The 18,604-nt window shown below is 28.8% G+C and overlaps 2 protein-coding genes across 2 annotated transcripts in view; both read left to right on the top strand.

Moving 5' to 3' along the window:
* LOC129752166 (chymotrypsin-like elastase family member 1) overlaps positions 1-280 on the top strand; it is an 11,100-nt gene extending 10,820 nt beyond the window's left edge. The window contains exon 4 of the mRNA XM_055747957.1: positions 125-280. Coding sequence (XP_055603932.1) covers positions 125-280 — 156 coding nt within the window. The remainder of the gene's footprint in view (positions 1-124) is intronic.
* A 2,756-nt stretch (positions 281-3,036) lies between these two features.
* Positions 3,037-14,813, top strand: LOC129752165 (serine protease 53-like). The gene is made up of 6 exons (XM_055747956.1): positions 3,037-3,825; positions 3,892-4,122; positions 4,189-4,262; positions 13,732-13,823; positions 13,893-14,161; positions 14,224-14,813. The coding sequence occupies exons 1-6, from the start codon at positions 3,141-3,143 to the stop codon at positions 14,811-14,813; spliced, it is 1,941 nt and encodes a 646-aa protein (XP_055603931.1). The 5' UTR covers positions 3,037-3,140.
* Positions 14,814-18,604: the final 3,791 nt, after the last annotated feature.

Here is an 18,604-nt window from a genome sequence, read left to right as displayed (position 1 = left end):
CTTCGAATGGCATCCACCGTACTGCGACCTTTCCGATAACCGAACTGTTTATCGGATAGGCCATTCTCACTTTCGGTGTAGAGCTAGATCCTGCGCTGGACCACCTTTTCTAGCACCTTTTCAGCAGTATCCAGGAGACATATCGGGCGATATGCTGATGGGTCACCTGGTGGCTTGCCCGGTTTTGGCAGGAGCACCAATCGCTGCCGCTTTTACACGTCTGGGAAAAACCCTATCATCTGTTGTAGTGATGACCGGAACATTTCAGGATGTTCCATGAGCGCGGCCTTCCCTGCTACATTAGGGATGCCATCCGGACCCGGAGCTTTGTTCAACTGAGCGATGTCGCGCAATTTCTCCAGCGAAATCTTCTCCTCCTTACTCGTATCTCAGTCGTATGGGACCCTCGGTCATGTAACTTCCCCGTGCTATGGGAACAGCACGATTTCTCGCAGTTTGTTCGGACACGATTCCTGTGGCACACCTCCGCTCCGTTTCTTGGCCATGACAATTCTGTAAGCGTCGCCCCAGCAGTTGTCATTGGCGTCCTCGCAGAGTTGCCTGAATCGAGTGCCTTTTTGCTCGCCTTGATTGCCCTGCAGAGGGCACACCTCGCAATTGCGTAGGGTACTCTAAGCTCCGCTCTCGCTAACGGCCTAGCAAGTAGGCAGCTAGTACGCAGGTCCGCGATATCCGTCGTCCACCAGTAGACGGGTTACCGAGTGTCCTTTCGCTTGGCCCTCCTTGTCATCGCAGCGTCGCATGGGCGTGCGAGAACCCTCGTCAGGTTTTCCGCGGACAGGTTTTTCCGAGTTCCGCTCCCAGTTTAACACTTCAACAAAGACGTTCCGGTTGAACTGTGTTGTCTTCCAGAGGCGTGCTTATGTTGTCGTACCTCTTCTATCTGCCCACGTACTTGCGCCCACATGAAACCGGATCGCAAAGTGATCGCTATCGGTTAACGCATCGTTAACTCCAAGTCGCTCGTCCAGCCCGGACTACTGAAGGTGACGTCAATGATGGACTCGCTCCCATTCCTGTGGTAGGTCCTTGAATCGCCTTGCCCTTGTATAACATTGCCAGGACTTCGAGTAGTATCTGTCCGGAACAACGGGACTCCTGCCCGTGAGTCCTCAACGATTTTGTCAAGCATGACGCTGAACCTCCCCAGAGAACATTCTGGAGGGTGGCGTAGCAGCTACAGATTAAGATCCCGTTGACCTTGGCTATCACGAAGCCTTCCTCTCCAGCAGACACCACCTCTTGTATGGGATATCTTCCTGTAACCCATATCGCGGCCAGTTTAGCTTTATCGGTTACCCAATTGCTGTCATCTGAGGTCCTGCGATACGAGTGTGCCACTAACGCCACGTCCAATTTTTTCCCAAATGCCATCTGCCGCAACAGCTGATGTGCTTAGTGGTAGTGGTTAAGGTTGAGCTGAACCGTTCTATCCCCGCGAAGGTGCAGCCATCGCCTTTTGAAAGGTGGGGCATCTAGGGTTGCCAGACCTGTGTTCTCCACCGCAGTGGAGACACTTTGCTTCTTTGGTGCAACTAGCCGCCTGATGGCCAACTTCACCGCACCGCCAGAACAAGCCACTCTTATCAGTGCCCTTGCAGCCGAGCATCCTGTCTGTGATATGAAGTTTGCTACGTGGTTGTGCAAAATTATTTTTTTCTTTTGAGTTCCATCTTGGAAAACTTTTAATCGTGCATACCAATCCTGACGAACATTTCACCACTAGATTAGTTTCAGACACTGTCATTAGTTTCTCGATTCGACAACTAGAGGCGCTGCAGTAAATAAAATAAAACGATCCGATTCTAAGTGGTACAAGCTTTAAAAATTATCTTCCCTAGAATAACTTTTGGGTCGATTTGAGATTAAATGTTTGACCTTTTATTTAAATTGCGTTTGAGAAAATACTTTCATCCATAGTTTCATAACTTTAACAACACGCATTAAGCTAACTCATTCAAAACAGGGAATACCATTCATCACTGATTGATATGATACTGCATGATTTACTCTCCTCGAAGTACATATTTGTATACCTACTTCCAACGCAACGGGAGACTGAAGCTGTTTTCGTTAATCATGTACAGTCCCCCCACAATCATTAGTCACTTAACGTATCGATTCACCACAAAATACTTGTATATTTGGGTGTTAGTTGACCAAATATCAAGCTTTGCATGAATTTCGGTCATTTAATGCTTCCTCTTTAAGTTCAAATGAGCTTTTATTGTCAGTTCTGTTAGAAAATAACAGTATTTACCGAAACAATCAGCGTTTTTCAAAACCACAATTATGGGTCAAAATTGTAGCCCGTAACAATTATTAGTCATATTGCTCACAATTATTAGTCACATAGAAGTCCATGGCAACACCCGAATATCAACATGAAAATCATCGCGTTTCTGGCAAACATTCAGGGGCATTCTTTGATTGTATAAATTCCAGGGGCATTTGGGACGAGCTATAGCAACCAAGAAATGTTTTGCTTTGCTAACAAAAAAATGACCCATGATTGTGTGAAATTGGGTAGATGTTGTAACAATTATGGGTCAATTTTATTTTGCAAATAATTTTGAAATTTCGCGTGTTCTTCGCTCAGTTTCATTTGGAAAACGTAAACTCGTCCTTTTTGATTATATGAGACCTATTTATTTTGTTGGAATTCTTCAAATACCCGCATAAGGGGCTTAACGGTTTAAGATGTCAACCTTATAACATTGGATATTTTTGAGATAGTTCTACAGATAATTATTAAAGTATGATAAAAACTATTCTAACAGCAATTTTACTGGTATCAAGCGCACACATAATATGCATAATGCATTTTTATGATTTTATCGATAAACTAAAAATAGTACTATGAAAATTTTTCAATTAGTTCAGTAGATATCAGCAGTTCAAATGGCCGGTGACTAATATTTGTGTGTGACCCATGATTGTGGAGGGACTGTATGTACTGATCGTAATTGCAAACCACTTATTGGGGATTCTCCCGAGCTAGAAATGATTCATTTCACCCGGTAGCGCGTTAATTTCTAACCGCGATCGTACAGCATCAGCCTCACAGTCGGCATTGAGCATCGAAAGTGCTCAGATCAAGTTTTATCAAGTGTCACAAAATGAAGTTCATTCCGTTGATGTGCGTATGGTTAGGCTTTGCGTTCGCTTTCGATGACAATGACGAATTCTCCTCCAACAATGCCCTGTATCGGTGCGGCATTCCAAAACCTTTCGGGGAGCAGTACATTCACCGGGGCTGGGTTGCTGAACTGGGCCAGTGGCCCTGGCATGTGGCCATGTTCCACGAAGAAAAGGGATCCTGGGAGTACAAATGTGGTGGGACGTTGATCGATCAACGCCATGTGCTAACCGCTGCCCATTGCGTAGTTCTTCCGAATGGGAAGCCGATGGATGCCGGCAGGATCCGATTGGAATTTGGACAGCATGAGCTGTATCGGTATCCGGATCAGGTACAGGCCCGGAATATTAGTGAGGTTCACGTTCATCAGGAGTATTCCCGGAATAGGAACGACATCGCATTGCTAGTGTTGGATAAGGCCGTACGCTACTCTGAGTTTGTGATTCCAATTTGTCTGGAAGATGCCCGGCGAGGTTTGCAGGGTGATCTGGTGGGTGATCGTGGTTGGGTTCCAGGATGGGGAGGGCATGAGAATGGTTCCACTTCTTTGACTCTGTTCACGGCTCGGATGCCGGTTGTCAGCAATACAGATTGTATCGAGAGTGATCCAAATTTATTCGGGCGGTTCATCACCGATGCCGTTTATTGTGCCGGGGATCGCAATAGTAAGAAGTTCTTTCAAAAAACAAATTCGAATTTGACACAGTAATAGATCAAACTATATTTTCCAGAAACCAGTGTGTGTCTCGGTGATAGCGGGGGTGGAATGTACTTCAACACCGGAGATCATTACGAGCTGAGGGGCATCGTGTCGTTTTCCGGAAAAACACCAGAGGGTAGTTGTGATGTGGATAAATTTGCCGTATTCACCAATGTGGCGCATTTCTATCCCTGGATCAGCCGGTTGACACGGAATGAGATAGAACTGTATGATAATGTTCCCCGAAGTATAAGTGAACAAAGTGAGTGAGCAACATTTATAAAGCGTTGTCTTTAGTTATTTATGTGCTTGTTTATATGTTTTGTAGAATGTATCGAGTATGCTAAACTGGCTGAAAAACGGAATAACGGAGTTTGTTATAATTCACGATCACCCCATACAGTAAGTATCAAAAAAAAAGGTTACAATTTAAGTCAATTAGAAAAAATGGCCGATACGGTTGATTTTACTATTGTGTAGAAATTGGATGGGAGGTATTCGACGAAAAGTTCGAATATCCATCAAAACAGCAAAAACCATTTTTGTAATTTTCCATTTAATTGAAACCCTACAAAAACATATTTTTACCAAATTTGTACCTATTTTATCTTCTCTTGGAGAAAAAGGAAATCGTAAGTGACCTGATTCTAAGCGGTCTAAGCCTTAGATACATTTTGTAGATTGGCCCAAAACATATTGACTTGAGCAATACTTCAGCCCAATCGATCTCGATTTAGATAGACCAAACGCACTTATAGAAGTTTCGAAAATTTTGAAAATCGATGTTTTTTATGCCAAACAACTTGGTAATTTGATTTACCAAAATGTCAATATGACGAAAATGACAAAAATGTCAAAAATGGCAAAAATGACAAAAATTACAAAAATTACAAAAATGACAAAAATTAAAAATTACAAAAATTACAAAAATAACAAAAATTACAAAAATTACAAAAATTACAAAAATTACAAAAATTACAAAAATTACAAAAATTACAAAAATTACAAAAATTACAAAAATTACAAAAATTACAAAAATTACAAAAATTACAAAAATTACAAAAATTACAAAAATTACAAAAATTACAAAAATTACAAAAATTACAAAAATTACAAAAATTACAAAAATTACAAAAATTACAAAAATTACAAAAATTACAAAAATTACAAAAATTACAAAAATTACAAAAATTACTAAAATTACTAAAATTACAAAAATTACAAAAATTACAAAAATTACAAAAATTACAAAAATTACAAAAATTACAAAAATTACAGAAATTACAAAAATTACAAAAATTACAAAAATTACAAAAATTACAAAAATTACAAAAATGACAAAAATTACAAAAATTACAAAAATGATAAAAATGACAAAAATGACAAAAATTATAAAAAATACAAAAATAACAAAAATTAAAAAAATTAAAAAATTACAAAAATAACAAAAATTACAAAATTTAAAAAAATTACAAAAATTACAAAAATTACAAAAATGACGAAAATAGCAAAAATGTCAAAAATGGCAATAATTACAAAAATTACAAAAATTACAAAAATTACAAAAATTACAAAAATTACAAAAATTACAAAAATTACAAAAATAACAAAAATTACAAAAATAACAAAAAATACAAAAATTACAAAAATTACAAAAATTACAAAAATTACAAAAATTACAAAAATTACAAAAATTACAAAAATTACAAAAATTACAAAAATTACAAAAATTACAAAAATTACAAAAATTACAAAAATTACAAAAATTACAAAAATTACAAAAATTACAAAAATTACAAAAATTACAAAAATTACAAAAATTACAAAAATTACAAAAATTACAAAAATTACAAAAATTACAAAAATTACAAAAATTACAAAAATTACAAAAATTACAAAAATTACAAAAATTGCAAAAATTACAAAAATTACAAAAATTACAAAAATTACAAAAATTACAAAAATTACAAAAATTACAAAAATTACAAAAATTACAAAAATTACAAAAATTACAAAAATTACAAAAATTACAAAAATTACAAAAATTACAAAAATTACAAAAATTACAAAAATTACAAAAATTACAAAAATTACAAAAATTACAAAAATTACAAAAATTACAAAAATTACAAAAATTACAAAAATTACAAAAATTACAAAAATTACAAAAATTACAAAAATTACAAAAATTACAAAAATTACAAAAATTACAAAAATTACAAAAATTACAAAAATTACAAAAATTACAAAAATTACAAAAATTACAAAAATTACAAAAATTACAAAAATTACAAAAATTACAAAAATTACAAAAATTACAAAAATTACAAAAATTACAAAAATTTCAAAAATTACAAAAATTACAAAAATTACAAAAATTACAAAAATTACAAAAATTACAAAAATTACAAAAATTACAAAAATTACAAAAATTACAAAAATTACAAAAATTACAAAAATTACAAAAATTACAAAAATTACAAAAATTACAAAAATTACAAAAATTACAAAAATTACAAAAATTACAAAAATTACAAAAATTACAAAAATTACAAAAATTACAAAAATTACAAAAATTACAAAAATTACAAAAATTACAAAAATTACAAAAATTACAAAAATTACAAAAATTACAAAAATTACAAAAATTACAAAAATTACAAAAATTACAAAAATTACAAAAATTGCAAAAATTACAAAAATTACAAAAATTACAAAAATTACAAAAATTACAAAAATTACAAAAATTACAAAAATTACAAAAATTACAAAAATTACAAAAAATTACAAAAATAACAAAAATTACAAAAATTACAAAAATAACAAAAATTACAAAAATTACAAAAATTACAAAAATTACAAAAATTACAAAAATTACAAAAATTACAAAAATTACAAAAATTACAAAAATTACAAAAATTACAAAAATTACAAAAATTACAAAAATTACAAAAATTACAAAAATTACAAAAATTACAAAAATTACAAAAATAACAAAAATAACAAAAATTACAAAAATTACAAAAATTACAAAAATTACAAAAATGACAAAAATGACAAAAATGACAAAAATGACAAAAATGACAAAAATGACAAAAATGACAAAAATGACAAAAATGACAAAAATGACAAAAATGACAAAAATGACAAAAATGACAAAAATGACAAAAATGACAAAAATGACAAAAATGACAAAAATGACAAAAATGACAAAAATGACAAAAATGACAAAAATGACAAAAATGACAAAAATGACAAAAATGACAAAAATGACAAAAATGACAAAAATGACAAAAATGACAAAAATGACAAAAATGACAAAAATGACAAAAATGACAAAAATGACAAAAATGACAAAAATGACAAAAATGACAAAAATGACAAAAATGACAAAAATGACAAAAATGACAAAAATGACAAAAATGACAAAAATGACAAAAATGACAAAAATGACAAAAATGACAAAAATGACAAAAATGACAAAAATGACAAAAATGACAAAAATGACAAAAATGACAAAAATTACAAAAATGACAAAAATGACAAAAATGACAAAAATGACAAAAATGACAAAAATGACAAAAATGACAAAAATGACAAAAATGACAAAAATGACAAAAATGACAAAAATGACAAAAATGACAAAAATGACAAAAATGACAAAAATGACAAAAATGACAAAAATGACAAAAATGACAAAAATGACAAAAATGACAAAAATGACAAAAATGGATAAATTGACAAAAATGACAAAAATGACAAAAATGACAAAAATGACAAAAATGACAAAAATGACAAAAATGACAAAAATGACAAAAATGACAAAAATGACAAAAATGACAAAAATGACAAAAATGACAAAAATGACAAAAATGACAAAAATGACAAAAATGACAAAAATGACAAAAATGACAAAAATGACAAAAATGACAAAAATGACAAAAATGACAAAAATGACAAAAATGACAAAAATGACAAAAATGACAAAAATGACAAAAATGACAAAAATGACAAAAATGACAAAAATGACAAAAATGACAAAAATGACAAAAATGACAAAAATGACAAAAATGACAAAAATGACAAAAATGACAAAAATGACAAAAATGACAAAAATGACAAAAATGACAAAAATGACAAAAATGACAAAAATGACAAAAATGACAAAAATGACAAAAATGACAAAAATGACAAAAATGACAAAAATGACAAAAATGACAAAAATGACAAAAATGACAAAAATGACAAAAATGACAAAAATGACAAAAATGACAAAAATGACAAAAATGACAAAAATGACAAAAATGACAAAAATGACAAAAATGACAAAAATGACAAAAATGACAAAAATGACAAAAATGACAATAATGACAAAAATGACAAAAATGACAAAAATGACAAAAATGACAAAAATGACAAAAATGACAAAAATGACAAAAATGACAAAAATGACAAAAATGACAAAAATGACAAAAATGACAAAAATGACAAAAATGACAAAAATGACAAAAATGACAAAAATGACAAAAATGACAAAAATGACAAAAATGACAAAAATGACAAAAATGACAAAAATGACAAAAATGACAAAAATGACAAAAATGACAAAAATGAAAAAATGACAAAAATGACAAAAATGACGAAAATGACAAAAATGACAAAAATGACAAAAATGACAAAAATGACAAAAATGACAAAAATGACAAAAATGACAAAAATGACAAAAATGACAAAAATGACAAAAATGACAAAAATGACAAAAATGACAAAAATGACAAAAATGACAAAAATGACAAAAATGACAAAAATGACAAAAATGACAAAAATGACAAAAATGACAAAAATGACAAAAATGACAAAAATGACAAAAATGACAAAAATGACAAAAATGACAAAAATGACAAAAATGACAAAAATGACAAAAATGACAAAAATGACAAAAATGACAAAAATGACAAAAATGACAAAAATGACAAAAATGACAAAAATGACAAAAATGACAAAAATGACAAAAATGACAAAAATGACAAAAATGACAAAAATGACAAAAATGACAAAAATGACAAAAATGACAAAAATGACAAAAATGACAAAAATGACAAAAATGACAAAAATGACAAAAATGACAAAAATGACAAAAATGACAAAAATGACAAAAATGACAAAAATGACAAAAATGACAAAAATGACAAAAATGACAAAAATGACAAAAATGACAAAAATGACAAAAATGACAAAAATGACAAAAATGACAAAAATGACAAAAATGACAAAAATGACAAAAATGACAAAAATGACAAAAATGACAATAATGACAAAAATGACAAAAATGACAAAAATGACAAAAATGACAAAAATGACAAAAATGACAAAAATGACAAAAATGACAAAAATGACAAAAATGACAAAAATGACAAAAATGACAAAAATGACAAAAATGACAAAAATGACAAAAATGACAAAAATGACAAAAATGACAAAAATGACAAAAATGACAAAAATGACAATAATGACAAAAATGACAAAAATGACAAAAATGACAATAATGACAATAATGACAAAAATGACAAAAATGACAAAAATGACAAAAATGACAAAAATGACAAAAATGACAAAAATGACAAAAATGACAAAAATGACAAAAATGACAAAAATGACAAAAATGACAAAAATGACAAAAATGACAAAAATGACAAAAATGACAAAAATGACAAAAATGACAAAAATAACAAAAATGACAAAAATGACAAAAATGACAAAAATGACAAAAATGACAAAAATGACAAAAATGACAAAAATGACAATAATGACAAAAATGACAAAAATGACAAAAATGACAAAAATGACAAAAATGACAAAAATGACAAAAATGACAAAAATGACAAAAATTACAAAAATGACAAAAATGACAAAAATGACAAAAATGACAAAAATGACAAAAATGACAAAAATGACAAAAATGACAAAAATGACAAAAATGACAAAAATTACAAAAATTACAAAAATTACAAAAACTACAAAAATTACAAAATTACAAAAATTAAAAAAATTTACAAAAATTACAAAAAACACAAAAATTACAAAAATTACAAAAATAACAAACATTACAAAAATCACAAAAACTACAAAAATGTCAAGAACTACAAAAATTACAAAAATGACAAAAATTACAAAAATGACAAAAATGACAAAAATTACAAAAATTACAAAAATTACAAAAATTACAAAAATTACAAAAATTACAAAAATTACAAAAATTACAAAAATTACAAAAATTACAAAAATTACAAAAATTACAAAAATTACAAAAATTACAAAAATTACAAAAAATTACAAAAATTACAAAAATTACAAAAATTACAAAAATTACAAAAATTACAAAAATGACAAAAATTACAAAAATTACAAAAATGATAAAAATGACAAAAATGACAAAAATTACAAAAAATACAAAAATAACAAAAATTAAAAAAATTAAAAAATTACAAAAATAACAAAAATTACAAAATTTAAAAAAATTACAAAAATTACAAAAATTACAAAAATGACGAAAATAGCAAAAATGTCAAAAATGGCAAAAATTACAAAAATTACAAAAATAACAAAAATTACAAAAATTACAAAAATTACAAAAATTACAAAAATTACAAAAATTACAAAAATTACAAAAATAACAAAAATTACAAAAATTACAAAAAATACAAAAATTACAAAAATTACAAAAATTACAAAAATTACAAAAATTACAAAAATTACAAAAATTACAAAAATTACAAAAATTACAAAAATTACAAAAATTACAAAAATTACAAAAATTACAAAAATTACAAAAATTAAAAAATTACAAAAATTACAAAAATTACAAAAATTACAAAAATTACAAAAATTACAATAATTACAAAAATTACAAAAATTACAAAAATTACAAAAATTACAAAAATTACAAAAATTACAAAAATTACAAAAATTACAAAAATTACAAAAATTACAAAAATTACAAAAATTACAAAAATTACAAAAATTACAAAAATTACAAAAATTACAAAAATTACAAAAATTACAAAAATTACAAAAATTACAAAAATTACAAAAATTACAAAAATTACAAAAATTACAAAAATTACAAAAATTACAAAAATTACAAAAATTACAAAAATTACAAAAATTACAAAAATTACAAAAATTACAAAAATTACAAAAATTACAAAAATTACAAAAATTACAAAAATTACAAAAATGACAAAAATAACAAAAATTACAAAAATTACAAAAATTACAAAAATTACAAAAATTACAAAAATTACAAAAGATACAAAAATTACAAAAATTACAAAAATTTCAAAAATTACAAAAATTACAAAAATTACAAAAATTACAAAAATTACAAAAATTCAAAATTACAAAAATTACAAAAATTCCAAAAATTACAAAAATTACAAAAATTACAAAAATTACAAAAATTACAAAAATTACAAAAATTACAAAAATTACAAAAATTACAAAAATTACAAAAATTACAAAAATTACAAAAATTACAAAAATTACAAAAATTACAAAAATTACAAAAATTACAAAAATTACAAAAATTACAAAAATTACAAAAATTACAAAAATTACAAAAATTACAAAAATTACAAAAATTACAAAAATTACAAAAATTACAAAAATTACAAAAATTACAAAAATTACAAAAATTACAAAAATTACAAAAATTACAAAAATTACAAAAATTACAAAAATTACAAAAATGACAAAAATTACAAAAATGACAAAAATTACAAAGATGACAAAAATTACAAAAATTACAAAAAATACAAAAATTACAAAAATTACAAAAATTACAAAAATTACAAAAATGACAAAAATTACAAAAATTACGAAAATTACAAAAATTACAAAAATTACAAAATTTACAAAAATTACAATCAATTCCAAAAATTAGAAAAATAACAAAAATTAGAAAAATCACAAAAATGATATAGACAAAAATGACAAAAATTACAAAAATGACATAGACAAAAATTACAAAAATTACAAAAATTACAAAAATTACAAAAATTACAAAAATTACAAAAATTACAAAAATTACAAAAATTACAAAAATTACAAAAATTACAAAAATTACAAAAATTACAAAAATTACAAAAATTGCAAAAATTACAAAAATGACAAATATTACAAAAATTACAAAAATGACAAAAATGACAAAAATGACAAAAATGACAAAAATGACAAAAATGACAAAAATGACAAAAATGACAAAAATGACAAAAATGACAAAAATGACAAAAATGACAAAAATGACAAAAATGACAAAAATGACAAAAATGACAAAAATGACAAAAATGACAAAAATGACAAAAATGACAAAAATGACAAAAATGACAAAAATGACAAAAATGACAAAAATGACAAAAATGACAAAAATGACAAAAATGACAAAAATGACAAAAATGACAAAAATGACAAAAATGACAAAAATGACAAAAATGACAAAAATGACAAAAATGACAAAAATGACAAAAATGACAAAAATGACAAAAATGACAAAAATGACAAAAATGACAAAAATGACAAAAATGACAAAAATGACAAAAATGACAAAAATGACAAAAATGACAAAAATGACAAAAATGACAAAAATGACAAAAATGACAAAAATGACAAAAATGACAAAAATGACAAAAATGACAAAAATGACAAAAATGACAAAAATGACAAAAATGACAAAAATGACAAAAATGACAAAAATGACAAAAATGACAAAAATGACAAAAATGACAAAAATGACAAAAATGACAAAAATGACAAAAATGACAAAAATAACAAAAATGACAAAAATGACAAAAATGACAAAAAAGAGCAAAAAAGAGCAAAATTTTCAATTATTGCAGTTATAAAAATGACCAAAATGAGTAATTGACTTTTTAATGAAAATCAACACGATTAAATTACGATACAAAAATATATTTCAGTGTGTCAATTGTTAGAAAATTATGTATTATGTAAAGCCATATTTTAAGGGAAAAAAAGGAAAAAGAATAAAAAAAATATTTTATGGGAAATGGTTAACTCTCAATTTCAAGGAAAATCTTTCAAAAATTTTGCCTTTGGATTTAAGTAATTCCAAGGGTGAAAAGGACATAATAAAGTTAAATGTATTGTGATTATTATTTAGCACGCTTTTAATAAGCGGCTTTCAGAGCCAAAAGGGCATAAGTTAAGGTTTCCACAGTTATTTTATCTGAAAACTTGGCAAAGTCTGGGCATTTCATTTCAAAATTTGCATCCCAAAAACAGAGCAATGTCCGGGAGAAATTTAGTCAAAATTCATAAATTATTCAACAATAATCAATAAGAAAAACACTTGAATTTTTTTTATCGAAACACATCACAAGATTACAAATGCTATTTTCGGCTTCTTACAATCCGATCATGATTGTCTTGAAAAAACATTCTCAAAAATTTCGTATTTGAACTCCTTTGAAAGTTGCTTTAATTTTTTTTTATGTTTGCTTTTGCAAAAAAAGTTCGGTCCGGTCAAAATCCGGTCAAAATCCGGACATTTTTCAACCAAATCCGAGCAACCGGGCCGGATTGGACTTTCCTAAAATTTTGAACCAGATATTCGGTAAAGTCCGGATAAGTTCGAGCAAAGATATGATGAAAGTGGCTCTCGATCCCCCACATTCCTCTATTAATTATAATTATTATTTTAAACTTGACTTCAAAATTAATTAAAATGTAGGTACACGAGGGAATATGATATTCAATCCTTTTACTTTTACTTAGGTAGGAAATTGATTCATGATCTCTTCTTATAATAAAAATTTCAACATAATTGTTTGGCACCATAAATTTATGTTTACAGGTATCCGTATTGTACAACGACAGGATTGTAAGCACCGGAGTTCTAATCAGCGAAAAATTCATCATAACATCGTTCAATCACATGTACAGAAAGTAAGCCCTTTCAAATTTAAAAAAAATAATGTTAGAAATTAATTACAAATCACCCTTACAACATTTCAGTTACAAACGCATCCAGCGTTCTTCGACCCTCCCCGAAGGACTGACTGCCCAGTACATCCAGATTCGCGTCGGTCACGACCTGTTTCTGACGGCCAAGGGAATGTATCGACATCCGAGTTTTGTCAACATTTTCCGGGCCGTGGATTTGTTCCTGATCGAGCTGATGGAAACGGTAACCCTCAGTCGGCAGCTCATTCCGGCCTGTTTGGCCAACCGGGCGACGGAAAATCTGTACGGCAATTTGCTGCGAACCGGATACGCCGGAAGTCGTAAGATTTTTTAACTTCTTATATGATTTGCTGAAAAATTTAAAAAAAAATCTTTATCCCAGAATTCGCTCAATTCTTCGAGAGTTCCGAGAACAGAATCATGTCCTTCAAAGAGTGCATCGACACCATGGACCGGAACACCCTGCTTGCGGTTCCACCATTTCAACTGTGTATCGAGCTTCTGGAACCACAGGATGAACCGGATTCACAGGAAGCCGAAGATGGATACTCCGGACTAGGAAGTCTGCTGCAGACCGTTAACAGCCGCAGTTGCATGTCGACGATCCTTGGGATTGAGAATCAGCAGCATGACAAACCAACCGGAAGTTTGGTGGTTTACTCGCGAATAGCGGCTGTGGTCGACTGGATTGAGGACATTGTGTGGGGCAATCGCAGTGATTGGGCTGTCAATGATAAAACTGTCATACGAGCAACTAGTCCTCAGCCGGAGACGGAGCGGGACACGACGGAAATGGTGCAAGGGACAACTTATTTTGAGACAACTTTACCGGATTCTGATGATAGTGAACTTGAACATTCAACGAATTTGTACGATAATTTTACCCTGACGAGTGGTGCTAAATCTTTTTCTCATTTCAATGTTCTAGTTCAAACGTTGACAATGTTATTAATAGCCTTCATATGTCTGTGATAAAACAAAATTTATGTTTTTTAATGATTTTAAACACAAAATATAATTAATTTTTGATATATAGATAGAGGTTGTACATTTTGTGAAAAAAATATATGACTAAGATGAAGCTGTGCAGAAATGTAAATTAAGCGATTAAAATATTGTAGTATTTTAACGATTTTGAAATTTTGGGGAACTTTTCTACTACCGGACACTTATGGTTTTTGATCAATTACTTCAAAACTTTATGCTTCTAAATACTGGTTCCTCTACAAATTGTTACACAAGTGATTTCCTTAACCTGAACTAATAGTTAATTGTAACCGACAGGCTGCATTAAAGTTAATAAAATTACAAATTACAAATTTGAAAAGTATTAATAATACTATAACAAAACTACTTATAAGGAACAAATAAATTGAAAGCATGTTCATTAGACCGCTGCAAAAAATGACTTTTTGCTCCCATATGTTTTTTCGATGCCTTTTGGGTCCCCAAGCATCAGTGTAAAATTTGAGATGATTTGGTTGATTCCTGAGTTAGCGCAACGCGTTTCAATTTTGTATGGAAATTTGTATGGAAGAAGAAATTTTTGCACATTAAATCATCCAGAAAGTTCAAATAAGCTTGAAATGAAGTCGGTCTTTAATTTTTAGTTTTGACTATTCTTAAGCTTCATTTTTTGCTTACATGACAAGCAGCTAAGAATTTCATGGAAAAAGTTATAGCAATTTCAAAATAAAAAATCTAAATTCATTGAAAAGTATTCAAAAATGGCAGACTTTGCTTGCTAGAGCTGTTAATAATTTCATGAAATGTTATGGCAAAGGTTATATAAATCAATAAATTCTCTGGCAATGCAAAGCAGTTTTTTGAGATTTTTTATTTCCATCCTACTGTTACACAACTTTCAAACAAGCAGTCAAAAACTATATAATTAAAATAATGAATTTTGAAAACAAAAATTTTATATAACATTGAATATTATTTCTGGGGTACAATTTAGGTTTGTGCTTTGTTCGCAAGAAATTTACTGCAAGAATCAAGGAACATTTTTCATCCAAAGTTATATTTTTTGGAACTTTCAGAAAATCTCTGGCGATTTTTGAATGAAAAAATTTGTTTTCCCATACAAATTTCCATACAAAATTAAAACTCGTTGCGCTAATTCAGGACTGGATGGATCGCTTTAAAAAAAAACATTGCTGTTTCTGGCAGCAAAAACAACCAAAAAAAGTTATGGGAGGTGTAAAAATTTAAGAATTTCAAGTTTCCATACAAAGCTTGCAGCGGTCTAATGTTCATTTGGTAAAAGAAATAATTTTATATTAGCTTTCGCTCAATTTCAAAAGCATAGCCCAGTTCTTTCTCAGCCTTCAGCGAGATCAGTCGATTTTCTGATCCCTGCTCTCGCTTAATAGAGGCTGTAAAAAATTTCGAATGCATTCTAATGCTCGGTAGCGCGTTTAATCGTGAGCTCGTCACCCAGTGATCGACCGGACCATACTCTTCCGGAGTGGCTTGACCCAACAAATCTATATGGGAAGTTATACTACCTGTTTTACGTGCTTTGGATGGACACAATTTACCAAACAATCCGTTTCTGTTTGGATGATCCATTGAAAAACAAGTGAGAAAAATCGAAGGAGCTTTTTTTGACCGCAACAAAAATGGTATGTTTTGAAGATCAGAAATAAAAATCAAGGAAGGCATTTAGTGCTACTTAATAAACTGGAAGATGGTACTCCTATTGAAATAGGTAGACATCCTCATTTAAATACAAGGACATTTGTTGTTCGATGTGACGAAGTAAATGGAATGACCGATGAAGAACTGCTTTCCGAGTTACCTACTAAAAAAAATTACGCACGTTCGCCGCATTACAAAGAAAAACCTCAGAAGGTACAATTGTCAGTAAGGGAGCACTCATTTTCTCCCATATTCCAATAGATAGGAGTCTGAAAACCATATGCAGATGAGCGGATATCTGTTTTCTATACGTAAGAGCAATTTTTCTATTAAAATCTCTAACAGTTTTTGTGAAAATAATTTTATAATAAAAGAAGTCTAAATAGTCGATTTCCGAAACCGGCGGGCTAAATGCGCATATTTATGTTTTAAGCTATATTTCATTTACACTTGCAATATTTTGAAATTATTTAATTGAAAATGGTAGAAACGGATGTTAAGCATACGTCAAGGCTGAAATTTTAGTCAAATTTTTTACATCACCAGTTCCTTTGCATGAAACATAGTTAAGTATGCCATATGGCCATAATTCATAGCAGGGCCGTAGGAAAAGCTGACTAATGGGGGGGGGGGGGGGGTGGGGATGACCCATTTATTTCTATGACAATTTTGCCCAAGCGATGCATGATTTGAAAAAAAAAAATACTTATTACTTTAAAATACTATTTGATTATTCATTTTTAAGTTCGTTCTTCTAGTTAAATAGAAACAAGTTTTGCGTGTTAAATAGAAACTTTTGATGATACATTCCAAAATCTTTCAAATGATGATAAGGATTTGTATAAAGAATCCTTTAACTCAAAAATAGGAAACTTACTTTCATCGATGGTTGAAATCTTAAGTTTTCATCAAAACCTGGTGAGCTTACTTAACATCGGATTGCCAGAAGTTCTCCCGCACCTATCCGGGCCGGGCAAATCCAAGCTATTTTATTTAAAACCTGGCTGGCAAAATTCGAACATTCTACTTCCAAATTTTCAAACCAAAATCCGGTCAATATTCGGAAAAATTTGTAAAATACAAATCCAAGAATTATTCAACCAAAATCAAGGAAAGAAAATTTAAAATTTTTAAAATTTTCGCCGCAAAACACAACATGATTTTGAATCATATTTCAGTTTCCCAAAAAGTCGTTAATGTTTATTTTATAAATCTAGCTTGTATCTAGCATTTTTGAGCGACTCAATTTTAATTACAAAAAAAAGAATTTTTTTTTTTATTTATTTATAAAATGTGAATAAATCCGGACACATAGAGGTTTTTTTCAACAAATTTTGGGCGGCCGAACCTTTTTCTGTTTTTTTTTTAAATAAAATATCCGGGCAAATCCGGGTAATCTGGCCAGCTTACTTTTGATTATTTGATTTGAACTTACAATAAGTTTTTTTTTTAAAGAAAGCCTTAAGAAAATTCTTTGAATAAATCCAATTCTCAAAGGTAAAAGTAAAATATAACATTTTTGTAGTACTATAAGGATTTGTGCAAAATTGATTCAGTTAAAAATTTTAGTTTGAAATTTGGTTCTTGAAAACACTGCAATATTTGTAATGTTGAATAATACGGCAAAACATATGGAATTCCCTGAAATTTCTTGAATAGGAGATACATGTTTCTTTTTCATCAATTTATTTTTAATAAAAATAAATTCCTGTGAATGGACTTTTTTACTGCATGAACTATAATTCTCCTAAATTTATTTTATTTTCAGCTGAATTTGGCAAACGAACTGACTTTGGTTAAATTTTCAAATCGAACTAACAATTAGAATTATCATCCTGCAATCTCTTGCAATTTAAATCCTTACCGAATTAGTTATCTCTATAATTTTATTTTTATTTTGGAACTCATTTACGAGCTGAATCTGAATCTAAATTTTGAACTTGAATTAAAAATTTGAATTTCAATCTGTTTCGGAATTTCAAAACGTTTTCTGAAATATACATAAAAACGGTTTCTGAATTTTTAAACATGAACCAAGAATTGAAATCAGTTTCCCTTTATCATGAATCCATAAGAATAATTCGGATATTTAGGGTTTCAATGATTATTCTTTTTTTCAA

The sequence above is a fragment of the Uranotaenia lowii genome, chromosome 3 (genome assembly GCF_029784155.1).
Source record: "Uranotaenia lowii strain MFRU-FL chromosome 3, ASM2978415v1, whole genome shotgun sequence".
NCBI lineage: Eukaryota > Metazoa > Arthropoda > Insecta > Diptera > Culicidae > Uranotaenia > Uranotaenia lowii.
Note: the sequence above shows the minus strand (reverse complement) of the source record. Positions and strands in the feature narration are given on the sequence as shown.